This window comes from Eschrichtius robustus, chromosome 14 (genome assembly GCF_028021215.1).
Source record: "Eschrichtius robustus isolate mEscRob2 chromosome 14, mEscRob2.pri, whole genome shotgun sequence".
NCBI classification, from domain to species: Eukaryota; Metazoa; Chordata; class Mammalia; order Artiodactyla; family Eschrichtiidae; genus Eschrichtius; species Eschrichtius robustus.
Genome location: NC_090837.1, coordinates 99,863,493 through 99,889,981, shown reverse-complemented (window position 1 = coordinate 99,889,981; position 26,489 = coordinate 99,863,493). Strand labels below are relative to the sequence as shown.

The window sequence follows — 26,489 nt, the reverse complement described above, 5'->3', positions numbered from 1 at the left end:
CGGCGGCTGGGCCTCTGCAGGAGGGCGACGGTCACCTGGCCGGACTTTGGGGGGGCGGGTGCAGGAGACCCACTCCCACCGGCCCTCGGCCCTGGGAGGGTTGCAGCGGTTCCCGGGGAGGGGTGCAGCCTGCCCGTGACTCGGCTCTGGGGGGCGGTGGAGGCCCGGGCTGGCCGTGCGGGGGGGGGCGGCGGCACCCGGGGCCGCTCGGGCTGTGGCCGCGGGCGCCCGGCCGGCGCCCCCCTGATGCCGCGGCGTCTCCCCTCGCAGGTTCGGGAGGCGCTTCGAGGCGCCGCTGCTCTGGCAGAGCGTCGTCATGATCCTGGCCATGTTGCTGATGCTGAAGCTCTGCACCGAGGTCCGCGTGGCCAGCGAGCTGAACGTGCAACGCCGGGTCTTTGCAGGTTGGTGACCCGCAGCTTTGGGGATGGAGCCCAGTAGCTCGGCGAGCAGGACTTGGCTGGAGCTCTCGGGGACTGGGGGGGGGGGGGTGGGGTGGGCGGGGGCCTCCCCAGTGCTGTCCCAGCAGCGCTGGCTTCGCCAGGTGGCGCGCGTGTCTGTCACGGCACCGGTGTTCGCAGTCAGGTAAGTGACTGCGTTGACACGGTATCATGTGAAACGGGAACTCGGGCGAGTTACGACCTGTTCTCACCGCGTCCCTCGCCGTGGCCGTCGTCACGCGGGCCCCTCAGCTGGGGCAGGAGGGCGGCACTGCTGGTCTGTTCCTGGCTTGATCAGGCCAGGGACAGATGTTTCCTGCAGAGGCGGTTTTATCTCTGACCTTGTCTGTGGCTTGTGCACCAAACGCAGCCTCTCTGTTTTTCCCATTCCCTGCGGCTGAGTCAACCGGGATCTTTCTCGCATACCTTGTTAAACGTTCCCCCGACGTCATGCTCTGTGGGCCGCGGGTGGGCACGCGGGGTCCACAAGCTCGGGCAGGCGAATCCCATGCTCAGCCCCTACAGCTTTTTGGTGGCTCAGAAGATAGAAGCGGCTGCTCCTGGTTTTGCCTTCTCCTTTGAAAATGTTTCTTTCGAGCTGATGTTCTGTGTTTGACCGCGCGGGCTGGTGGGCGTCTCTGTGCAGGAGGGTTGATGCCGTACTTCTGGTTTTTCTAATGACTAAGTCTAGGACCACTCTCCCCTTCGATTTTGTCTGAGAATGTGGGTGTGTTCGATCTCAGCTGTTGCTTAGAGAAGCGTTTTCTCTGGAGTTTGTTTAGTTCTGGGACTCCTGCAGACTTGAGGTCTTGCCCCGCTGTTTTTTTCTTGATGGCTATTTTCTCTCCCTTTGAGTGACCCCTCTCCTCTTGTGTAGCTTCTGTTTTTAGAGTGAGAGTGAGTGTGTGCTAACTTCAGTCTTTGTAGAAACGGGTCAGCCTCAGCTCCGACGAGTAGCCCGGATCAGTTAGGGTCGCGGAGACGATAAAGAGGGCCGCCCGCCACTGTCTGTTTCCGGTGTGTTTTTGCTTTTGCTCTCCCATGAACGCCGTCCTCCCAGCTGTGATTCAGGAAGTCACGCCAGAGGTGGTGTCAGCTGTACTGCTGCTCTCGCCTAGAAAGCAGGGCTTCTGTGTCCTGGACCCCCTATAAGTTGAGGAGCTGGCTCTTAATTTTCTCTGAGTTGAGGGCTTTCTGCCCAAGCGGCTTCTGCCCCTGCCCTCTGTGGTCTGTGCCCTTTCGAGCCTCCCCTTTAATGGGTGCAGGATCTCACAGCCGACTGCAGAGTGGGCCCTGTGGGGTGGTCAGTGGTGTGCGTCTTCACCCAGGGCGGGGGGGAAGGCCTGCAGAGGACACCCGGTGCCCTGGTGGCTTAGTGGTCCTGCGCCTCGGGCTCTGCAGCGGCAGACCCGGCTTGTGACCTTGGTTGAAACTGTGTGTGGGTCGTGAAGGCGGAGGGTGCCAGATACGGTAGGTGTTGGGGCCTCTGGGTCATGCAGCAAACTTAGAGTTTAATGTTGAGCATTTGACGGCAGCTCACGGCGATGGGTGGTCTGCTGGTGCATGCCGTCGGCTCTGGTGGAGGGAGGGCTGTGCCTCCTGACCTCTGGGCCCCCTCCTGACCCCGGCCCTCCCCCGCTGGGCCCCCTGCGGCCTCAGGGAGAGTCGTCTCCTAACCTCCACCCACATGGCTGAGAGGCTGAGCATTCAACACTTGAATCCAGATCGGATTTACATGTTTCCGTGTCTACTGTTTATGAGGCACACAGGTCTCAGCACCCCGCTATGGGAAGCTTTTAATGAATGAGTGGGTTTATTTCCTCTCATTTGCCAGAAGTAGGCGGGTGGGCTGTGAAAAAGCCAAGCGGTTCAGGCCTGGAAGCTCTGGGAGCCCGTGGGCCGCTGTGCCGCGGCCCCCGTCTCTCCCCCCACCCTGCGTGGCAGGTGGCCAGCCTCCGCTTCCCGACGCGTCAGCCGAGGCCTCGGGACACAGACTTCTTGGGGAACTGACCATGCACATTACAGTAACTCTCCAGGAGAGTCGGGGGAGCTTTGTTTCAGGGTTCTCGTAGGATGGCCAGGCAGCCTAGAAAAAACCTTAAATGTTTTCCAGCTATCTTTTATAGAGGTTTGCAGTTTTGAAGGTCACTAATTCAACTTGAAAGTTAAGGTTAAAGAAACGTAGATGGTGGTGAGGAGAAAAAGCAGGTTACTTAGAAAATTAAGTATCTAATTTGTTATCTGAAGGGCAGCATGTGTGCCTTGTAGACACTTCAGGGAAGACAGGATATACAGTAAGAGTAAAAAGCCTTCCGTCCCACCACCCAGAGGTGACTGCTTTGAACATTTTGGTATATTTTTCCAGTTTTTTCTTTTTTCTTTGTTAGTCAGTCTCCTATCACAAGATTGGGATCATTTTCAAAATTAGGATCAAACGTTTTAAAACCTCTCATTCCACTGGCAGCTTTTCCATGCCCTTGTGTGTAATGGGGGCAGGGCCAGGGGTGCGGGTCCCCCTCCTCGGGTTGTCCCAGGTGAAATGGCGTCCACCGAGACCACGTGTTTCAGGGAGAAATTGGCTGGAGACGCTAATGCGCGCCTGCTGTTTAACTGTGAACTAGGAGTGAGGTGTGGTGTCCGGCTCGAAGGTGCTGTGTTTTTCCTTTTTTGCTTTTTATTGTAGAGAATTTCAATAGAAGTATTGAAATTTATTACGTAGAAGTAGGGAGAGTAGCATAACGGAGCTCCGTGTGGGACCATGACCACCTCCAGACCCCATTCACATCTTTTTCCTGTAGTTTCTGAAGCAAATCCCAGATGTAGCCTCCTTATAGATAGTCTGTAACGTATCTCTAAAGAAATCGTCACCCATAAGAAATCAATGGTTCCTTATCATAAAACCACCATCTGTGTGTGAGTTTCCAGCTGTCTCGTCCATTTCCTGACTTTTTGGCCAGTTTGTTTCCTCAAATCAGGATCCAGCACACACTGTGATTGGCTGGTGTCTTTTCGCTGTTGATTTGTCTTTTTAATCTGTAGGTTCTCCCTAACTCCCCTTTCTCCTTGGAACTTATCCGTTGTTGAAACGGGTCGTTTGCTGTGAGCTGAGCACCGCACACCTGGCACAGGGTCAGCGGGCCAGCAGCAGTGTGGAGCGAGTCAGGCCCACGGGATCTGGACGGAATCAGGCCGCTGGACCAGGTCTGTCTGGGACGCCCTGTAGAGAACGTTTTAAAAGAGAATTGGACCCAGGTCTGGCCCTCTGTCTTTGCAGGACTGTTGCATCCTTCCTCTAGGAGGTACGGCTGTCAGCTGGCCCCTCTGGGTGGTGGCGGCCGTGGGGGCCGAGGGCCCAGTTGACAGTCAGTCCCGGGCCGCCAGCCCCGAGGCTCTGCCGTCCCAGCTTCTCTAGAGAAACTTCCCCACAAACGCTACTTGGTCTTCCGACGGTTTGATTTGTAAAGGAAGGCAGGCGAGGGCTTGCTTATTCCTCTGTATTTGCCACTTTTCAAAATTGGTTCCCAGCATCTTGCAGCAATGAGCACGTTTGTTTGTATGTGACCCTGTGTTCCGTGTGGTGGAAGCCCCTTTAGCACCTCTGGCCAGGGGGAGCCTCTGCCGTCGGCTCTTGATCTTTGACCTCTGGTCCTGTGGGCCCCGGACGTCGGTGCGACAGGATTCTCTGAGCTCGCTGTCCGGTTTCCCGCCCCAGCCCTGCAGTCGGCCAGGTGTCCGAGGAGCCCGGTCTGGAGGCCTCCTGGGAGACAGAGCGCCCGCTCCCAGGCCGGCCCTTCGCGGGGCCCCGGTCGGCTCTGATCTTCCCGCTGCAGCTCAGGGACCCAAGAATAACAGAGCGTTGCGTCTCCGCCAGGCGCCTCCCTCACGGCTCCCGGCCAGGTTCCGTCACGAGGCCGGCCGACAGCGAGGCTGCTGAGAGGTCGTTTCCTCGGGGGTCCTCAGGGCCGCACGTCCCTCCCGCCAGATTCCCGTGTTGTACTGTCACTAAGAATAGTGCCTCCCAATGGGTGTGTCACCAACCGGCTGCAGGCGTGAATTCACCTGAGGCTTGCCGCACATCTCAGCACTGGGGTGGCATTGGCTGGGGAGGTGGATGGGGAGGGGGTGACTGCTGAAGGGGACAGGTTTCCTTGCGAGGGGATGCAAGTTCTAAAATACCGTAGCGGTGTTGGCTGCGCTACACGCCTGTGAGTACCCTACACACCGCTGGGAGAGTGACTTTTCTATGGTGTGTACTTATAGCTCAGTAAAGCTGTAAAAACACGTTGGGTGGGGAGGGTCACATACCATCCTGAGAATGAAAGCTGAGGACACCCCCTCCCCAGGAAGACGTTTATCCACAGACCATCCTGCATTTTCAAGGGCTCCGCGGTGTCCTCGGACATCAGGTTACAATCCTGCTTCAGTTCAGCCCGCTGCCCCGGAGCTGACACAGGGTCTCGTGTTCCCATGTTGCCTGGACCACCGTGGTGATACTCCTCCCGGTCCCCGGTCCCCCTGCGTCCCCCTGTAGCCGCCGTCCCCTCCACCACACGCAGGTACCGTTGCCCCCGCGTGGTCTCTCCGAGGTGCCCCCAGCAGTGAGTCTCAGAGTGTGACAGGACTAAAGCCCCTGGGGCAGTTGAGGGCCTGCCTCTTGTCCCCCCCCCGCCCCCCCCAGCCTCCTGCTGGCCACCAGAGGCTGACTCTCCCATCTCAGCTCTGCTGGAACTTCCGCCTTGTCATCTCTGGTTCCTGTCTCGGGGGCTGCTCAACGAGTGACCCCAAAACTTGATGACGTGAAAGGACATTTTTGCTTCGGACTCCACAGTTGGGCTGTTTGCTTGAGCTCCTTTCTCACTGTCTCATTCACTCTCTCCCATCCCCCCTTTCTCTCTCTCTCTCTCTGTGTGTCTCTCCCTCTCACTGTCTCTCCCCCTTACCCCCTCTTTCTCTGTCTAGCTCTGTCTCTCGCTCTGTCTCTCGCTCTGTCTCTGTCTCTCTCTGTGTCTCTCTCTCTTTCACTCCTCTCTCATGTGTCTGGGTTGGTGCTGGCCGTTGGCTGGACCTCAGCCGGGCTCTGCTGGAACATCCCTGCATGCCCTCCTCATGTGGCCTGGGCTTCCTCACAAAGTGGCGCTGGGTTTCAAGGGGAGAGCCGGGTGGACGCCGTATCTTTTTAAAGATCTAGTCTTGGAACTCACACAGCATCACTTCTGAAGACCTGCAGTCTCAGGCCCACCCATAGTCAAGGGGGCAAAGACCCGCCTCCTGGTGGGGGAGGGGGGGTTCTGAGGACAGCGTGGTTGTGTGTGTGTGTTTTTTTTAAAGATTCAGTTATTATTTATTTATTTTTGGCTGCGTCGGGTCTTAGTTGCGGCACGCAGGATCTTCGTTGAGGCAGGCGGGATCTTTCATTGCCGTGTGCGGGCCTCTCTCTAGTTGTGGCGTGCGGGTTTTCTCTTCTCTAGTTGTGATGCGCAGGCTCCAGGGCGTATGGGCTCTGTAGTTTGCGGCACGCAGGCTCTCCAGTTGTGGCACGTGGGCTTAGTTGCTCCGTGGCATGTGGGATCTTAGTTCCCTGACCAGGGATTGAACCCGTGTCCCCTGCACTTTAAGGCGGATTCTTTACCACTGGACCACCAGGGACGTCCCAGTGCAGTTGTTTTGGAACCTTCGTGCCTGGCCTGGAGTGTGTCCTCAGTACAGCTCTGTGGAAGCACATGATTGTTGAAAACACTTCTAGCGTCTCTCAGCTTCAGAGCCCACTTTCCTCCATCTGTTCTATGCAAAGGTGTCTTTCCTAAAACGTAGATCTGATCATGTTGCTTTCCAGCCAAGGAACCTTAGGTAGCTTGGTGCAGTGCACAGGGGCGTGACCTTCCCACCCTGAGCCAACTTACCCAGCCCTCTGCTTGCCGACCCCCAGCTCTGCACCCGCGCATTCCTCTGCGTCTCCCAGCCATGCCTGGTGGTCCTGCATGTGCGAAGCTCCGCTTGTCAGCTCAGTGTGATCAAGCCTGGAGAAGAGAAGGGAAGCCGTGTCTGAAACGCACAAGTAACTGAGTTGAGCGCTCTCTCCTGCAGCCTCCCTCCCCTCCCCTCCTTCCCTCTTTTGGGATTTTGATCTATAGAGGAGGTGCCCATGAATGGTGAAATTGGTCTCAATCAAAGAAGTAGAAGCCAAAAGCTGAGAGGATCTGACCAACTCTGGGGAGTCAGAACCCAGAAGGTCCAGGACGGGGTGTTGGGGAGAGAGGTGGGGTGAGGAGAGGAGACTGCGGTTTGTGTTGGTTTATAAACCGCTGCCCCTGCCCCGACCCCCCAGCTCCTCCCGGGTCTAGGCAGCAAGTCTGGTATTTGCTTTTAGCTGATTACTTGCACAATTTCCATTTTGGGGTAGAGTGTACACGGCCTGGGGCAGGTGACCCACGACCTTTGATCCTGCCTCTGCTTTCTGACCTCGGTGACTCTTCTCTTTAACCACCGTCGATCCCAGACCCCACCTGCAGGTGGAACCCAGCTGGAGGTGCTCTGTCTTCAGGGCCTCTGGTCGGTAGGTCAGTCGGTCATTGTCCTGGGGTGGCCCCGACTAGGGAGGTGGGGTGGCGTGCTCGGGGGGGCAAGGTACCTGGCAATCGAATTGTCGCACACTGGGTCAGGTACTCCTTCCTGGGCCACAGCGGAGACAGCTGCCAGACCTGCTCCCTGACTGGGTGTGATGTCCGAGGGCGGTCAAGTTCACCTGCTGAGCTAGCTCTCCGTTTACGGCGGGTGTTCTGTTGAGTGTCCTCTGAAAACAGCTCTAGCGAGCAACCTTCCGGAGAGTCTGCACCCTGAGACAACTATCTTGCAACCAGGGCTTGCGTACAGATGAGTTCCCAGGGGAAAGTAGAAGTAGGATCTGCTGTATCTCTGTCAGCACCTCTGACCTTAGAAATGAAGTGAAAATGAGGTGACTTTTCATTTTTTTCCCTCTGTCCCAAGCACTTATTTGGAGGAGGGTAGGTTTGGAGAAAAATGGTTCAGAAAGTGGATTTCCTAATGCACAGAAACCAAAAGCTTGCTGTCTTCCTGTTCCATTGTTTTGTTTTTTGTTTTTTTTTTTAAAAGAAATACAACAAGGACTTACCAGTGTTAAAACCAGTCTGTTTTTGTCTCTTCTTCCTTCCTGTTTTCTCTCTCTCTGTCTTTAAATGTAGCTGCAGATAATAAAGATGAAGCCAGAGCCCCCCCCAGGCGGTCATATCTGGGTAGGTACCACGCTGCATGAGCTTCCTTCTCTGCATCTCGGTCCCTCTCCGTCTCTGCTCCCGTCTGTGCCACGTCCTCACCTTGCATGCACATCACCCACCCAGTGTGGCCAAGCCTCCAGCCAGCTAACCAACCACACCTGCTGTTTTCGAGCATGAAGTAGCTCCTAGAAACCTGCCCATTTTCTGTGTGTAGCGGGGGGAGGGGGAGAGGGAGGGAGGGGCACGGAGAGGTGGAAAGAAAGAGAAATGATCAGGACACAGGTTTTGGAATTCTTTTGTTAAATTTATTACAAAGTATTTTATTCTTTTTGATTCTATGGTAAATGGAATTGTTTTCTTGATTTCACTTTGGTTCGCTCATTGTTACTTTGTAGAAATAAAATTGATTTTCGCATATTGATCTTGTGTCCTGCAACTTTGCAGAACTCATTTATTCTAATAGCTTTTTAGGGGATTTTGGAGGATTTTCTACATGCAAGATTACGTCATCCGCAGATAGAGACAGTCTTACTCCTTCTTCTCCAATCTGGATGCTTTTCATTTCTCTTTCCTGCCTCGTTACCCTGGCCAGAAGTGGGAGAGCAGATGTGCTTGTCTTGTTCCTAATCGTAATGAGAGGGCATTTAGTCCTTGACCATTAAGTATGATGTTAGCTATGGATTTTACAGAGATGCCCTTTATTAGGTTAAGCAAGTGCCCTTCTATTCTGAGTTTGTTGAGTTTTTTCATCGTGAAAGGATATTTAAGTTTGTCAAATGCTTTTTGTGTCTGTTGAGATGATCATGTGGTTTTGTTCTTTATTCTACTATTACATTGTATTACATTGATGGATTTTTGTATGCTGAACCAACCTTGCATTCTCGGGATAAATCTCATCTGATCATGATGTATAATCCTTTTTATAAGTTGCTAGATTCTGTTTGCTAGTATTAGGTTGAGGATTTTTGTGTCCATATTCATAAGAAATATTGGTCTTTTTTTTTTTCTTCTTCTTCTTGTGATGACTGGTTTTAGTATCAGGATAGAACTGGCCTTATAAAGTAACTTGGGAATGGGAAGTGTTCCTTCCTCTTCTATTTTTCTTTTTTTAAGACTTTGTGAAGGACTGCTATCAATTCTTTATTAATTAAAATGTTTTAATTGAAATATATTTGACATATAACATTATGTAAGTTAAATGTGTACATGTTAATTTGATACATTTATATACTGTGATATGATAGCCATGTAGTGATAATGAGGACCTCTGTCATGTTACATAATTATCTTTTTTTTTTTTAGTAGTTGGAATAATTACTTATAGTCTCTTAGCAAGTTTGCTGATTATAATACAATGTTGTTATCTATATTCACTATACTGTGCATTAGATCTATGGGGCTTATTTACTGCTTGTTGCAAGTTCATCAATTCTTTTAAATGTTTGGTACGATTATCCAGTGAAACTCTCTGGGCCTGGGCATTTTGTGGGAAGTTTTAAAAGTACTAATTCAGTCTTTTACTTGTTATAGATCTGTTCTGATTTTCTATTTCTTCTTGAGTTAGTTTCAATAGAAATTCTTTCTTGGAATTTGTCCATTTAATCTGTTATTTAATTTGTTGGCATATAATTGTTCTTGGTATTCCCTTATAATCTTTTTGATTTCTGTAAAGTTGGTGGTAATGATCTTTCTTTAATTCTTGACTTTAGTAATTTGACTCTCCTCCCTTTCCCTCTCCTTCTTGTTTTGGTCCTTCCAGCTCAAGGTTTGTCCATTTAATTGGTTTTTTTTTCCAAAGAGCCAACTTTTGGTTTTGTTGATTTTTCTCTGTTGTTTTTCTAGTCCCTATTTATTTCCATTTTAGTGTTTATTATTTCTTTCCTTCTGCTTATTTTGGGTTTAATTTGCTTCTTTTTTTTTTTTAGTTTAAGATAGAATTAATTTATTGATTTGAGATATTTCTTCTTTTTTTAAATTGACATATAGTTGATCTTCTTTTTAAATATAGCATTTACAGCCATAATTTCCTTGTAAGGAATGCATTAGCTGCATCCTGTAAGTTTTGGTATGTTGTGTTTTTGTTTGCATTGGTCTTAAAATATTTTAAAATTTCCTTCAGGATTTCTTCTTTGACTCATTTGTTATTTTTGAGTCTGTTGTTTAATTTCCACATATTCGTGAATCCCCCAAATTTCCTTCTGTTATTGATTTTTAATTTAATTCCACTGTAGTTGGAGAACATATTTTGTATTATTCCAGTCATTTTATTTTATATTTTTAAAAAATAAATGTATTATTTATTTATTTTTGGCTGCATTGGGTCTTTGTTGCTGCTTGCGGGCTTTCTCTAGTTGCGTCGAGCCGGGGCTACTCTTCATTGTGGCACGCGGGCTCAGTAGTTGTGGCTCGCGGGCTCTAGAGCGTGGGCTCAGTAGTTGTGGTGCACAGGCTTAGTTGCTCCACAGCATGTGGGATCTTCCTGGACCAGGGATCGAACCCATGTCCCCTGCATTGGCAGGCGGATTCTTAACCAGTGAGCCACCAGGGAAGTCCCTATTCCAGTCATTTTAAATTGAGGCTTGTTTGATGGCCTGGCCAATAGTCTCTTCTAGAGAACATTCCACGTGCACTTCAGGACGATGTATATTCTGCTGTTGTCAGGTGGAGGTGGAGGGGTGTCTGTTAGGTTTGTAGTGTGGTCAGGTCTCCTCTTCCCTTTTTCCTCTGTCTAGTTGTTATGTCCATTACTAAAAGTGTGTATTGAAATCTCCAACTACATTTAGATTATTTGTTTCTCTTTTCACTTCTGTCAGTTTTTGCTTTTTATATTTTGGGGCACTGTTGTTAGGTGCATCTGTTTATAGTTTTATCATACTGATAGATTGGCCCTTTTATCATTATAAAATTTTCCTTTATTTCTAGTAATTTTTTTGTTTTAAAGTCTATTTTTTTCTGATAGTAGTGTAGCTACTGAAGATCTCCTGTGGTTGCTGTTTGTATGGTATATCTTTTTCCACTTTACTTTTGACTTCTTTGTATCTTTGAATCTAAAGTATGTCTCCTGTAGACAGCATATAGTGGATCATTTAAAAAAACCTCATTCTGGCAATTCTGCCCTTTGATTGGATTGTTTAATTCATTCACATTTAATGTTATTGTGATATGTTTGGATTTACACCCGCCATTTCAGTTTCTGTTTTCTATCCTCATGTCTACCCTAACCCCCAACTGTTCCTTCTTTACTGCTTTCTTTTGTATTAAGTGAACATTTTCTAGTGTAATATTTTAATTCCTTTAATGAACCTTAAGACACACATACATATGTATGTGTGTGTGTGTGTGTGTGTGTATACCACATTATATCACATTATATTATATTATGTTATTTTCTTGGTGGTTGCTCTAAGGCTTATGATATGCATCTTACCAGAATCTACTTCAGACTTATACTAACTTAATTATTTAATCAGTTAAGAGAGGAAAGGAGAAGAACTACGCACGTATACTGTCTTTTATAATTACCTACATAATTACCTTTACCTATACTTTTTGGTTTTCTTAAGTGGATTATAATTATTGCCTGATGTCTCTTTCTTTCATCATGAAGAACTTATTTTTTGTATTCCCTGTAAGATGGGTCTGCTAACAAGAAATTCTCCCAGTTCTTTTTTATCTGGAAATGTCTCTATTTTGCCCTTGTTTTAAAAAAAAAATTTTGCAGGAATTCCCTGGTGGTCCAGTGGTTAGGACTCCACGATCTCATTGTTGAGGGCCCAGGGCCCGGGTTCAGTCCCTGGTTGGGGAACTAAGATCCCACAAGCTGTGCAGCCAGGATAAAAAAAGTTTTGCTGGATGTTAAGAATCTTGGTTGACAGTTTCTTTGCTGCATTTCGAATATGTTACCCATTATCTCTTGCTATCTTTCTTTTTTTGTTTTTAAGTTAATTTATTTTTTAAATTTTTGGCTGCGTTGGGTCTTCGTTGGTGCACACGGGCTTTCTCTAGTTGCGGTGAGCAGGGGCTACTCTTAGTTACGGTACGTGGGCTTCTCATTGTGGTGTCTTCTCTTGATGCAGAGCATGGGCTCTAGGCATGCGGGCTTCAGTAGTTGTGGCACATGGGCTCAGTAGTTGTGGCTCGAGGGTTCTAGAGCATGGGCTCAGTAGTTATGGCGCACAGGCTTAGTTGCTCTGTGGCATGCGGGACCTTCCCAGGCCAGGGATAGAACCCTTGTCCCTTGCATTGGCAAGCTTAGTTGCTCTGTGGCATGCGGGACCTTCCCAGGCCAGGGATAGAACCCTTGTCCCTTGCATTGGCAGGCAATGCTTAAGCACTGCACCACCAGGGAAGTCCCTGATTTCTTTCTTCTTTTTTTTTTTTTTTTTTTTTTTTGGCTGTGCCACTCGGCTTGTGGGATCTTAGTTCCCTGGCCAGGGATCGAACCCAGGCCCTTGGCAGTGAAAGCATGGAGTCCTACCCACTGGACCGCCAGGGAATTCCCTCTCTTGCTGATTTCAAGAGTCTGTCTTTTTCTTTGGCATTCAACATTTAGACTGTGGTATTCAGTGAGGGTGTAGTTCTCTTTGTACTTATCCTTTTGGGAACTTGTTAAGCTTCTTGGGTGTGTAGACTGATATTTTCATCAAATCTGGGAAGTTTTCGGTCATTATTTCTTAGGCTGTTTTCCTCTCCTTTCTCCTCTCTTCAGTGCACCCGTCATACACATGTTGGTGCAATGACTATTGTTCCATGTGTCTCTGAGGCTCTGTTCAATTTTCTGAATTCTATTTTCTCATTGTTCTTCAGATGCATAATCTTTATTGATGTGTCTTCAAGTTTGCTGAATCTTCTGCCAGCTCAGCTCTATTGTTGAGCCCCTATTGTGCTTTTTTTTTTAACCTCAGTTACTGGACTTTGCAACTCCAGAATTTTCATTTGGCTCTTTTTGATAATTTCTACCTCTTTATTAATATTCTCTATTTGATGAGACATTGTCAGTATACTTCCTTTAATTCTTTATGTATGGTTTCCTTTAGTTCTTTGGACATATTTGTAATGGCTGCTTTGAAGTCTTTTTTGCTAAGTCCAATGGTTCTGTCCTTCAAAAGCAATGTTTCCTTCTTTTTCTTTTCTTTCTTCTTCTTCTGTGTATGGGCCACTTGCCATACATATTTTGTTGAAAACTGGCTATTTTAGGTAAAATATTGTAGCAACTCTGGATACTGACCCCATCCTGGTTGGGGGGCTTGTTTGCGTGTCTGTATGTTTAGTGACTTGGCTTGATGGGTGCCCTCTTAGAATCTCTCTCCCCCCTCCCCCGCCAGGCTGGCTGTGGACCAGCTGTCTTTGACTCTCCTTGGCTCCCCTGTTAAGCTTCTCCGGGGTCTGCCACCACTGATTAACAGCTGATGGCTCTGTTGGTTTTGATAATGGCCTAGGCCATGCAGCGCTCTAAGGTCTGATCCAGTTAAAGTCAGGCAGAGGTGGCCTGAGGCCAGCTTTTTGACAGTTGCTGTGTCCAGGAGGGCTGCTCTTGCTGTCTCTCTCTGATAAACCGCCAGCTTCCCCTCAGTTGCCCCTCCAGCAGGTTACCTATTGTTTTTGTCTGTGCCCTTAGGCTTGAACCTGACCAAGCTCTGTTCCAAGCAAGGTACCCCTCTGGGGAGAGCTGTGGAGCTCTCTGTTCTCACCCCCCCCCCCCGCTTCCAGGGCAGACCCTCTGAACCCTTGCTCTGGAGCTGTAGGCCGGGCAGCAGTGGCCCTTGTTGGGGTGACTGCACTGCTCTAAGTGCAGGCACTGGGGGTTGTAGCCCCTGGTATTCCCGGCTTCCCCTCCAGTCGTGGGACCTCCACCCCATGAGCGCACTGAGGCAGGAGGGGTGTTCTGTGCCTGCTGCTTCTGGGGGCTGCGGGGAGGGGCCCACCTGGGCTGCCCCCGCCTGGGGTGATGCCGTCATCACACTCGGGGTCGGGGCAGGAAGCAGGCCATGTCCAGGCTCTTTTCCCAAATAGATGCCTCTCCGTTCCAGAGACTTTAAATGCTCGTTTCTTATAATGCACAACAGTGAGGGTTGCTTTGCTGGGGAAAGGGTCTGCGGAGAACCTCACACCCCTGTCCTGGACGTGCCCATCCCCTCGGCTGCTTTTCACCCGACTGAAGCCCTGCTGGCCGAATTACAGAGGATGTTTCGGGCCAGGAGGGCACTAGCTTTTCTGTTTTTATTTACTTATGGGTGAACTCAGTGAACTTGAGCATTCTCTGTGGGTTTACTGTCAAGTGGGCGCTCTGGAAGTTTCACCTTACCGGAAGGCCATGTCCTCCCTTAAGTTTTGAGAAGTAGTCTTAAAACTTCACTTTTAAAGTGAAGCTGCTATTTTGATTTGGGGAAAACTACTTATTCCAGTCTGCCTGGGTCAGGGCCTTTCTGGTGCTTGTTCAGCTGGGTACAGCCATGTGGGTGCCATGGTTCAGCACAGAGCTGTTTCCGTCAACCAGTGACCAGCTCGCTGGGCAGAATGGCAGAGCAGGGAACACAGGCCGTCAGCTTCTGGCCTCTCTCATTGTCTGGGCAGAAGCTAGCAGTGGGGCCTGGAGGTGTGACGGGACACGACGAAAAGCCTCCTGCAGCCAGGAAGGCCAACCAACCAGCACCCACAGTGAGGCTCAACTGCCCGGGGCCGCCTTGGGACGTGATGAGCTCACCTCCCAGGTAGCACTTTTGAATGAGGGGTGTGTCCCCTTCTCAGTGGTCAGTCCTGCCCAGCTAGGGGGTCAGTGGGGCTTTCGGCTGGGTCTCTGAGTCTCTGGGCCGTGGCCTGCCTGCCTTGGGCGAGGGTGGTGTTGGGGGCGTACGGGATTAAAGGTGGGTTCGAAACGTGAACCAGGCTCTGTAGGCTGAGAGGGCATTTATACTCGTGCACCAGATCGCTGGCTACCCTCGCTGAGTCCTGTGTCGTCCCTGGTCATTTGGATAAAGTGAAGCTGGGGGCTGGGAAGGGTCTGCACCTGGGTGGGCTTCCCTCCAGGTCAGCCCCTACCTGGAGCCCAGCCGGGCCGTGCCCTGGGCTTTCTCAGATGGCTCTGTGCTCCCATGGGGGCTGGCACACCCTCTTTCTTTGCTGGAGGGTGAGCCCTGGACGTGGGCTCAGAGGTCAGGGCTGTGTCCCAGGACCCAGCGGGCACTTCAGAGTCATATAAACAGGTGAGTGAGACAGCAGTGGGGTTAAGAGCCGGTTTTCAGTTTGAACCAGGGCTTTGAAGAGATGGAAGGTTGGCACGTGAGGGTCTCCTGAGAACGGGTGGCCTTGCCCCCGGGAGTGGGGCGCGTGGGGAGCCCCCTTGGTGTTGGTGTTCCCGCCCCGGGGCTCGCGCGCTGTCCCCACGGGGCCGGAGCGCACGGGCCCCTCCGGCCGGCCACTCGCGTGTTCCCGGGAGCGGGTCGCACGGGGGCGCGCGCGGGCCGCCGGGCCAGGATTGAGCGTCAGTTGCTGCGCAGCCGTAACTGCCGGTGGTTAATAGGGTCTCGGCTTTAAGGGGAGGGGCGGGCTCCGGGCCCCACTGGCGGCCCGGGAGGCGGTGGTGCCGGCTGTGCCGGTTTTCCATGACCTTGGACGGCGACGCGAGGAGCGGACCTGACAGCCGAGTCCGGTGGCAGCAAACCGGCCTCGGCATCGGCCCTGCTGCCGGCCAGGCCCAGGCGTCCGGGGTCAGAGGGCAGTGCTCACACGTCCCCAGAAGCCTCCTTCCTCTTTGAAATGTGACCTCACGATTTGAGAGGACCGAGTTGTTGCATTGAGATAGGTGAGGGGTTTGTGTAATTTTAAAAATCAGCTCCGTGGAGGCGCAGTTTACACACAGCGGAGCCCCACCTGGAGGGAGTGCGCTCTAGACAGGCGCTGGGGGCGCGGGGGGCTCCTGGGCCTACCGGCTGGTGCGTGTCCCCCGCAGGTATCCGGTGAGGACCCGCCCTCCTGCCCGGGGAGGGGCCCGCGTGCCGGCCGGAGCGGAGGCCCGGGAGGGGCTGCCCGGACAGGCTGCAGGTTGCGTGCAGCGGTGCCTGGGGCGCCTGCGCGCTGTTCCCGCTTTTCTCGCGCTGAGGAAAGCCCCGGGCTGAGCGCGGCGACCCAGTCGGCTCCGCGGCGCAGCGGCTTCTGTGTCTGGAGCCGCATGCGGAAGCCTCCCCTGGGTCTCTGCTCTTCCCACCGGGGGCCGGTCTGCACCCTCTTAGGCCAGATGTCTTCCATATTCGTTTGGAGCATAAAAATACAATCCGATAAGAAACCGAGTCTTTCTTGCCACTAGGACACAGTCTCCTGGTGCAGATTCTCCAAATGGTAAATCACGTCTTAACCCAGAAGTGATCGGACTGAACAAGGAAGGGATGGATTTGTGGATCCAGGGGAGCCTCAGACCTTCCGAGTAGCATTTCAATAATTGGGAAGCTTCAGGGGTGTGCTCGTCACCATCAGGTGTCTCTAGAGGCAGTTAGGGAGCAGGTGAGCTTCATGCATCCGCGGCGACACGCGGCTCGGCCCCCAGTCCGGGGTGCCTCCCTTCAGCTCTACATGCCTTGCTTTCAAGTCTTGCCTTTTTGGGGCCACTGTCTGGAAACCACATCCCGGGAGAAAGCATATCCTGCCTGAGTTTGGGGCTCGCTGCGGAAATGGTGACGGGGTGCAATTTATGTTAGCACCTCCAGTTCCTCGGGCATCCTCCTGGCGGTGTTCTGCCCGTGTTCCTGTTCTCTGAGCACCGTCTGCTCACGCCTGCACCTGCACCTGACAGGCCGGGGGCCCCAGGGGAGGAAGGTGTGGCTCCCTTTGAGGAGTCGGGGTGCCCGCCCTCCCCTGCGCCTGGGCTAGCACCAGTTTTTCTGAAAGGGAATCCAGACCTCTCTTCTTTCTTAGCTTATTTTTTAAATTATTAATGAGAAAATCTTCTGACATAGGAATCCCTAAAGAAGTAGAAAAGATGTTTGGTCACATCTGATTACAGATCAGGAATCTACTTTTTATTAAGCAGCTTCTGTGTTCCTCTAATTTTTTTCTGGCTAAACTCTGGAAATTTCATTTCATGCTTTCTATATCTACCCAGTGGTATTTTCAGCTGACATTTTTCCTTATATAATTCCTACTTTTTTCTCCCTACTGCTTGATTTAATTCACCGCAACACGTCAGTTACAGTTGATGGGTAGATGGGTCGCTAAATGTATTTTAAGTTGTCCAGGATTCAAATGACAGCACATAAAACTTGAAGTTTAAAAGAACTATTTTTAATTTCAGCATTAGAAAATATATTTACTAAAGTGGGTATTTACGTCTGTATCTCTCTATGAAAAGCAAACCATATATATGAAAAACTTTATTACACATTAAAATTTATTTTTAAGATATAATTTACATACCATAAAACTTAACCTGAAAATTTTTAAAGTTGAGATAAAAGTCACACAAAGTAATCCATTTTAACCATTTGAAAGTATACAATTCAGTGGTTTTTAGTACATTCACAATGTTGTGCAATCATCACCACTATCTAATTACAGAATATTTCTATCACCCCAGAAAGAGACCCCACACCTCCCAATTTCCTTACGCCAAGCCCTGCCAACCACTAACCTGTTTTGCCTGTTTTGGACACTTCACATCAGGGAATAATACAATATGTGCCTTTGTGTCTGGATTCTTTCACTGAGCATAATATTTTCAAGATTCATCCAGTTTGTAGCATGTGTCAGTACTTCATTCCCTTTTAAGGCTGAGTAATATTCCATTGTATGGCTGGACCACATTTTGTTCATCCGTTCGTCCATCGATGGACATTTGGGTTGTTTCTACCTTTTGGCTGTTGTGAATAGCCCTGCTGTGAATATTCATAGGAAGTCTTCATGTAGACATATGTTTTCAGTTCTTTTGGGCATTTACGTAGGAGTAGAGTTGCTGGGTATGTGGTAACTCCATGTGGAATCATTTGAGGAACTGCCAGACTGCTTCTCAAAGTGGCTGCGCCATTCTGCATCCCCACCAGCTCTGTATGAAGTTTCCAATTTCTCCACATTCTCACCAAAACTTTTTATTGTCTTGTTTATTTTTGCCACCGTAGTAACTGTGACCTGATATCTCATTGTGGTTTTGACTTGCGTTCCCCTTACGATTAGTGACGTTGAGCATCTTTTCGTGTGCTTGTTGGCCTCTCCCGGGAGTTGTAAGTGATGCTTGTTTTGTAGATTTCTCTGATTTAGCGTCTCTCAGAGCTTTCCTTGGCCCTGCCGTCTCGGGGGGTGACCCAGGACGCGTGTGTCTTCCCCACAGCAGCCCCCATGCTTCCTCTCCTGGCCCCTGCATCACGGCCAGTGGTTGGAGGAGTCAGGTCCTCAGGAGCCTTCTGGGCGCTGCCCTCCGGGGTTGCCTGGTTCTCGACCATCGCCCTGAGGATGTGCTGAGAGCACATCCCCTGAGGGTTTCCTTAACCTCTGGCGAGTCCAGAAGGCAGAGGAGTGGATGGGCTCCAGCTCTGTTCTCCCGTGGCTGCGTGACCTGGACGAAGCCTGTGTGGGAGGTGGCCGAGGGCTGGGTCGTGGTGGGAGGAGCCCCTCAGAGGGTCGGTGAGGCCCTCTGCGCCGGGGCTGCAGCCCGGGTGGGGTCCGGACACTGGCGGTTCCCTCGTGTGAGGATGTGCGGACCCCTTCTCGCATCCGAGGGAGCACAAGTGACAGTGACGGTTGGTCCGGGACCTGGGAGGGGCCTCGGTCTGAACCTCTGAACTGGGAAGCAGACCCCCTCCCTCGTGCAAGCAGAACGGCAGGTGAAACTGCACCAGTTCTCATCGACCCCACGTGCAGCTCCGGACACTAAGCCGTGGAGGTGGGCTTCCTGGGACGGAGGGCCTGTCCCCCTGCTGCGTGGCTCGCCCCTTGGGCCCCTCTGAACTCCTGCCCCGTTTAAGCAGCTCCGTTTTCTTTTCGCAGCTTTACTGAGGTCTAATCAGCACATGATGAGTGCACTTTGTGTGCAGTTTTGGTCAGGTTGGGCATTATACAGCCTTCACCCAAGTTAGGACAGTGAACATGACCGTCACCCCCCAGATTTTCCTCTTTGTGACCCCTCCTCCACCCCCAGGCCCTAATCTGCTTTCTCTCACTAGACATTCGTTTGCGTTTACTAGAATTTGGCAGAACTGGAGCTATACAGTATGTACTATTTTGTCTGGTTTCTTTCACTCAGCATAATTGTTTTAAAATTTGTCCAGGTTGTAGAGTATATCAGTAGTTCATTCCTTTTTATTGTTGAGTTGTATGGCTGCACTACAATTTGTGTGTTTACTAACTGGTTGGTGGACATTTGGGTCGTTTCCAGTTTTTGACTGTTACAAATAAAACTGCTGTGAATGAACCCTTGCATACAGGTCTCTATATGAACATATGCTTTCTTTTCTCTTGGGTGTATACCTAGGAGTGGACGGGCTGGATCCTATGGTAAGTGTATGTTTAATTTTTTAAGAAACCGTTGCACTGTCTTCCAGAGTTCTGTACCATTTTGCATTCCCACCAGCAGTGTGTGAATTCCAGTTGCTTTGCATCCTCATCAATACTTTGTATGGACCTTTTTTTTTTTAATTTTTAGCCATTCAGATAGGTATGTGGTGGCATTTCATTGTTGTCTTAATTTGCATTTCACTAATGATGTTGAGCATCTTTTCATGTGCTTGTTTGTCATCCTTAAATCTTCATTGGTGAAGTATCCAAATCTTCTGTCAATTTAAAAATTGTTCTTATTGAATTTTGAGTTTTTAATGTTTTGGATACAGGTCCTTTTATCAGATACATGGTTTGCAGTATTTTCTCCCAGTCTGTGGTTTGCCTTTTCATTCTTTTAGTGGTTTCTTTTGACAAGCAGAAGTTTTAAATTTTTATGAAGCCCAGTTTATCAGTTTGTTCTTTTATCGGTTGTGCTTTTAGTGTCAGGTTTAAGGCATCTTTGTCAAACCCAAGGGCACAAAGGTTTCTCCCTATTTTTTTTTCCTGGTGGTTTTGCAGTTTTAGGTTTTACATTTAGATCTGTGATCTAATTATCTGTCAGTTAATTTTTGTTCACGGTGTGAGGTATGGCTCCAACTTCATTGTTTTTGCATATGGATGTCCAAAGACCGTCTTTTTTTTCCCACTAAATCACCTCTGCATCTTTGTCAGAAATCAGCTCTCTGTGTGTGGGGGGTCCATTTCTGGACTCTGCTCTGTCGCATTGATGTATTTCTCGATTCCTGGGCCAGCACCACACCGTCCTAATCGCTGTAGCTTTTTGGTACTAAGTCTCGGAATCAGGCAGTGTTAGTCCTCCAACTTTGTTCTCTGTTCTACGTGCTTTGCATTTCTATATGAATTTTACAATCAATTTGTCATTTCCTACAAAAAGCATGGTAGGATTATGATTGGGATTATCTTGAATCTATAGATTAATTTGGGGAGAATTGACGTCTTTATGACCGTGCAGAAAGTGTTAACACAGCAGGCCTGGGACTGCTGTCCTTAGAAAAGCCCGCTTGCCAAGTTGGCGCCTGGCTGATGTCTGGGAACTTGGAGTTTAGCATACTTCCCATTATTCTCAGAACTGATGAGAGGAGCTTTCTATGCTTCAACTGTCTGGACACCTGCTTTCCTTCTGGAAGTATGGGATTTTGGTGTGTGCTAGGCAGAGGGTGTCTATGTGACCAGCCCCCAGTAAAAACTCTGGGCACCGAGTCCTTAATGAGCTTCCCTGGTCATCGTCTGTTGCTGGAGGAATCAAGCTCATCCGAGGGAGGGTCCTGGGAGAGGCTCCTGGGAGCTCACACCTGTAGTCCTCCAGACTCCACCCCATCTGCCCTTCCCTTTGTGGATTTTGCTTTATATCCTGTGGTATAATAATCACGGCTGTGGCTCTGGAGACGTGCTGGGTGAGTCCTCCGGATAGATCATCGGACCTGGGGATGGTCTTGGAGACTCCCGGCACAGCAGTGTTGAGACCGCCAGCACGGAAACACCGTGTAGCTCTCCACTTATGTCTGCTTTCATTTCCCTCAGCAATGTTTTGTAGTTTTCAGTGTGCCCATCTTGCACATTGTCAGATTTATCCCTAAGTATTTCATATTTTTTTATGGTATCATGTATGGTATTGTTTATTAAATCTCAGTTTCTGATTGTTCATTGCTAGTATGTAGAAATGCAATTTACTTTTGTATATTGATCTGATAGCCTGCAACCTTGCTGAACTCATTTATTCATTCTAATGGATTTTAGTGGGTTCCTTAGATACTTAATAAATAAGATCATGTCATCTGCAAATAGGGATAGTTTTACTTCTTCCTTTCCCACCTGGATGCCTTTTATTTATTTATTTATTTATTTATTTTTGCCTGGTTGCTCTGGATATAAACTCCAGCACAGTGTTGATTAGAAGTGGTAAGAGTGAGCATACTTTGTTCTTGATCTTAGGGAAAAGCATACTTTTGTTTATCCCCTGCCTACCTTAGTGTAATTGTCATACGGTTGACTTTACATGTGCTAAAGCCCCATGCTACATTGTTCTTATTTTGTTTAAATAGTCACTTATCTATTAATAAGATTTAAATGGTAAGAAAAAAATCATATATGTTCACCCACTTATTTACTGTGTCCAATGGTCTTTTTTTTTTAATTGATTTATTTAATTTATTTTATTTTTGGCTGCATTGGGTCTTCATTGCTGCACACGGGCTTTCTCTAGTTGCAGCGAGCGGGGGCTACTCTTCGTTGTGATGCGCAGGCTTCTCATTGCCGTGGCTTCTCTTGTAGCAGAGCACGGGCTCTAGGCGTGTGGGCTTCAGTAGTTGTGGCACGCGAGCTCAGTAGTTGTGGCTCGCAGGCTCTAGAGCACAGGCTCAGTAGTTGTGGTGCACGGGCTTAGTTGCTCTGCGGCATGTGGGATCTTCCCGGACCAGGGCTCGAACCCGTGTCCCCTGCATTGGCAGGTGGATTCTTAACCACTGCGCCACCAGGGAAGCCCCCAGTGGTCATTTTTGATTGGATGTCAGACATTGTGAATTTTACTTTGCTGAGTGATGGATATTTTTGTGGGCCTATAAATTTTCTTGAGCTTTGTTCTAGGGTGCAGTTAAGTAACTTGGAAACAGTTTGATCTTTTTTTTCTTTAAGATTTATTGATTTATTTATTTATTATGTTGTTTATTTTTGGCTGCATCTGGTCTTAGTTGCAGCACGCAGGATCTTCTTTGAGGCAGGCGGGATCTTTCGTTGTGGTGCACGGGCTTCTCTTTAGTTGTGGCGTGTGGGTTTTCTCTTCTCTAGTTGTGGCACGCAGGCTCCAGGGCCTGTGGGCTCTGTAGTTGTGGTGCACGGGTTCCAGAGTGCGTGGGCTCTGTAGTTTGCGGCTCACGGGCTCTAGTTGAGGCGGGTGAGCTCAGTAGTTGTGGCGCGCGGGCTTAGTTGCCCCTCGGTGTGTGAGATCTTAGTTCCCTGACCAGGGATCGAACGTGCGTCCCCTGCGCTGTAAGGCAGGTTCTTTACCTCTGGACCACCAGGGATGGCCCAGCTTGATCTTCTTAGATCCTGCTTTTAAGATTAGTTCAGTGGAACCAAAGCAGTGCCCAGTCTGGGCTAACTGTTCCCTACTGCTGGGGCAAGTTGCCCCTGTGATCTGCCTAACGCCCGTGTGTTTTGAGGTTTCCCAGGCTGGCTGGGGTGAGGGCTGCTAATGTGAACCCTCTTGGTTCCCTCGCTGGTGGGGGCCCCGCCGAGTCCTTGAGGGCCATTCTGCAGGCCCTCGGCCCCCATGCGGCCTTCCCTCCCGCCCCAAGACCTGCACACTCCACCTGCTCGTTCCCAGACCAGCTCCTTCACTCAGGGTGTCTGCCAGCTCTGCTGTGAGGGTCCCACTTCCTGTCCCATGTCCTGGGAACTCTCAGGGTACAACTGGGACAGTTTGGGGCTTACCGCACCTGTTTCCCATCTCAGAGATTGCTGTCCTTCACTGCCCAATGTCCAGGGTCTTACAAGGATATATTTTGCCCATTTTTGGTCCAAAACTCCACATATTTTGACCGTGTTTTGGTTGTTTGGGAGAGTAAATGTGGCCCCTTTGCCCCATCTTGGCTGGAAAGAGAAGTGGCAGCTCAGTTTTCACTCTTCCGGCCTTTGTATTCTTCTAAGCACCCCTAGCCGCTTCGGTGTAAATGCCCAGCTAGTACGGGTTTTTGTTCCTGTCCTACAGCCTGGAATTTGCCAGAGTGGAAGGATGATTAATCTTTCTTCTCAGGGCGGTGGGGACTGTGGCGGGCTGTCCCCTCCGCTCCTTTGCTCTGGTGCGAGCGGCCACTGTGGGTGTCCCAGGGAATCCCCATGCCCTTCCCGCTGGGGGCACCAGCTGTCCCCCTGCTGCTCTGGGGGGCCCTCCTTAGATGGCTCCGTTTGTGGTAAGTGCATGAATTGAGGTGGCTTAGGGTGTGCTCAGCTTAGCGGCGCCTATTTTTTAGGAAGGCCCTGGGCCTTGATTTTCAGTGAACATTGTAGGCTGAGTGAGTTGACAGGCTTGGATGGGGTTGGACGTTCCAGTTCAGTTGCTGGGCCACAGAGAGGAACAGTGACTGCATCTGAAGCCCACGGGCATCGAGTCACGCTGTTGCCATGGAAACACAGCTGGTCATCTGTGGGGCTCTCGACTTTTTTTTTTTTAATTAATTAATTAATTTTATTTATTTTTGGCCACATTGGGTCTTCGTTGCTGCGCGTGGGCTTTCTCTAGTTGCGGCGACTGGGGGGCTACTCTTCGTTGCGGTGCACAGGCTTTTCACTGCGGTGGCTTCTCTTTTGCAGAGCATGGGCTCTAGGCACGCGGGCTTCAGTAGTTGTGGCACGTGGGCCCAGTAGTTGTGGCTCGCAGGCTCTAGAGCACAGGCTCAGTAGCTGTGGCGCACGGGCTTAGTTGCTCCGTGGCATGTGGGATCTTCCCGGACCAGGGCTCGAACCCATGTCCCCTGCATTGGCAGGTGGATTCTTAACCACTGCGCCACCAGGGAAGCCCAGCTCTCGTCTTCTTAATCTCGTCACACTTTGCCTTCCTCTTTCGTCTCAGATATGTGATAAGTATTGTGAAAACGCATGTGAGGGTTCTTTTTGCTTCCTCTGGCAATTCACTGCTGTATCAGCTTGTAAAGGGCCAGGTGCTCCCTGGTGCTGGCACGTTTTCCTGGAACTTCAGAAACAGTGGTCAACCCAGCTCCTGGAAGAGACGATTCCCCTGCCTGTGACACAGGCAGAGACAGACTTCTGGGAAGTGGGCATCGATTATGACAGGTCCTCTCTCCCCCGATGACCAGCTCCTATCCCACCTCCTCCGAGTCACACTTCCTCCTGCCCTTTCCCGTTCTCAGGGAGCTTTGTCCTCACCCCCCGGAGGGCGTGCGGCGGTCACTGTGCAGCAGCGGCCTTGGGGGCACCGACCTCTTGGATCTTGTTCTCTGAGGCGGCAAAGTGCTGTTTGCCAAATGAGCATTGAATTGGGCAGCTTTACACCTCGTTCGGAATTCGTGCTTATTGATGAGGATGCCTGTTACAGTTATTCGGGCCTTTTGAGGAGACACCTTGAGTTACTCATGCAGAACGTGCTTATTTGGTCCCACCTCTTCCCGAGCATAGAACTGTGAGCAAGCTGCACGACTTTTTGTTTCGAAGCCCCCCGCACTCAGACGTGGGGCCCGGTGGCGCTGCTGGGCCGCCCTCATGTCCCCTCCCCTCCCCCCCGGCACGCCTCTGCACCCGCCCGCCCGCTTCTCTCGCCCACTCGCCTCGGCTGCCGGCTGGTTCCGAGTGTGGTCCTCGCGCAGGGACAGCACTTCGGCTGCAGAAGGCGGATGCTGGTCTCAGGCCGGGTTTACTGAAGGGACACGTCCCAGCGACTGCAGTGGTTGTGGTGGGCAGCCCAGACCCTCGTCGCCACCACAGCAGCGGACGCTCGGGTGAGGGGCTGTCGGATGAGAACTTGACAGCTGTGATGCCTGAGCGCTGCTGCTGGACTCTGACCCACGTGGTTGAAGTTTTATAAACCTGAGCGGCAGGAATTACGCGCATTTCCACAGGTCATCACAGTGAGTCACGGTGAAAAGGGCCGTGTCTCCTGGGTTCTTGAAGTGAATTGTTGGCACCTAATCCTCCGGAGGGGGCAGTTTCCTGAGCGTCGAGTCCCGGGAGCTGGCGCGTGCTGTGCGTCCTGCCGGCCCGCGTTGCCTCCCAGCCCGGCCTGGCACGCCCGCCCAGGGCCCCCTGGCTGGTGCCAGGCTGATGGGAAGAGGCCGATCCGTCTGTCGTGGTTGGGGCGGAAAGCAGGCGAGCCTCATGTGCCTGTACGTAGTCCTTGCTTTCGAAAGGAATTCTTTAAAAATGTATCCAGGAGGCTGCGTTTTCTGCCACAGATGAGCTTAATTACATAAAATGCAACTTTGTGTTTTCGTGTGTAAACGCAAATCGCTCCACAGACTTAATACAGTCATGTGCTTTGGCAAATGGCAGCCATGTAACCGAGCTCTCTGGAGGTGGCAGCTGGGCTCCCGGCCCCTCCGCGCTCCCACGGACGCCGTCCCCCCTCGTCTTGACCCCACTTTTGGTCCTCGTGTCCCTCCTGTGAGTCCGTCATGGTGAACGCAGGGAGGGGTCCTGTCCTCAGCGTCAGCGGAGCGGGGGGCTTGGCAGGATGCTGGCCCCACCGAACGCCCGTGGGGTGACCTCGACCTTCTCTGTGCCCTGTTTCTGGCATTTGTGTGGATGGTTTTTTGGCTACAACGGCTTTGCAAACCTGCCTGTGATGCAGCGGGATGTGGACCAGCAGACCAGGGGCCCGGGATGGCCTGAGAGAACTAGCGAGAAGTCGGAGGTGGCCACGTGGGCCCCCTGCGGCCTCCCTGGAGCCAAGGTGAAGCCCCAGGCCTGACCCTCCCTGGGGGTGGGGGGCGGGCAGAGATGCCGTGACTCTGGCGCGGCTCCTCTCTGGGCACCATTCTTCTGTCCAAGCTCGCGCTGACGTCCTGTAGCCTCAGGGCTGGGTGTACAAATACCTGTTCGAGTACCTGTTTTCAGTTCTTTTGGGTGTATGCCCGGAAGCGGAATTGCTGGATCATACAGTAATTCTGTGTTTACTTTGTTGAGAAACTGCCTTCCTGTTTTCCGCAGCGGCTGCACCAATTTACATCCCCACCAGCAGCGCACGGGCTCCCTCTTCCCACCTCCTCGCCAACACTTGTTATTTCTTGTCTTTTTGATGATGACCATTCTGACAGGTGTGAGGTGACATCTCATTATGGTTTTGATTTGCATTTCCCTGATGATTAGTGATGTTGGGCATCTTTTCATGTACCTGTCGGCCACTTGTATGTCTTCTTTGGAAAAACGTTTATTCAACTCCTCTGCCCACTTTCATTTTTATTTTTTTATTTTTTAATAAATTTATTCATTCATTTATTTATTTTTGGCTGCGTTGGGTCTCCATTGCTGCGCGGGCTTTCTCTAGTTGCGGCGAGCGGGGGCTACTCTTCGTTGCGGTGCGCAGTCTTCTCATTGCGGTGGCTTCTCTTGTTGCCGAGCACGGGCTCTAGGCGCGCGGGCTCAGTAGTTGTGGCACGTGGACTCAGTAGTTGTGGCTCGCGGGCTCTAGAGTGCAGGCTCGGTAGCTGTGGCGCACGGGCTTCGTTGCTCCGCGGCATGTGGGATCTTCCCGGACCAGGGCTCGAACCCGTGTCCCCGGCACTGGCAGGCGGATTCCCAACGACTGCATCACCAGGGAAGTCCCATTCTG

At 50.7% G+C, this 26,489-nt stretch overlaps 1 protein-coding gene across 3 annotated transcripts in view; it reads left to right on the top strand.

The window, feature by feature from the left end:
* Positions 1 to 26,489, top strand: part of SLC66A2 (solute carrier family 66 member 2) — a 48,100-nt gene that overhangs the window by 5,109 nt on the left and 16,502 nt on the right. For 2 of the 3 annotated variants that reach the window (XM_068563531.1, XM_068563532.1), the window contains exon 2: positions 271 to 404. In XM_068563531.1, coding sequence (XP_068419632.1) covers positions 271 to 404 — 134 coding nt within the window. Of the gene's footprint in view, positions 1 to 270; positions 405 to 7,639; positions 7,691 to 26,489 lie in introns of all 3 variants that reach the window. The other variant, XM_068563530.1, reaches the window with a different exon arrangement.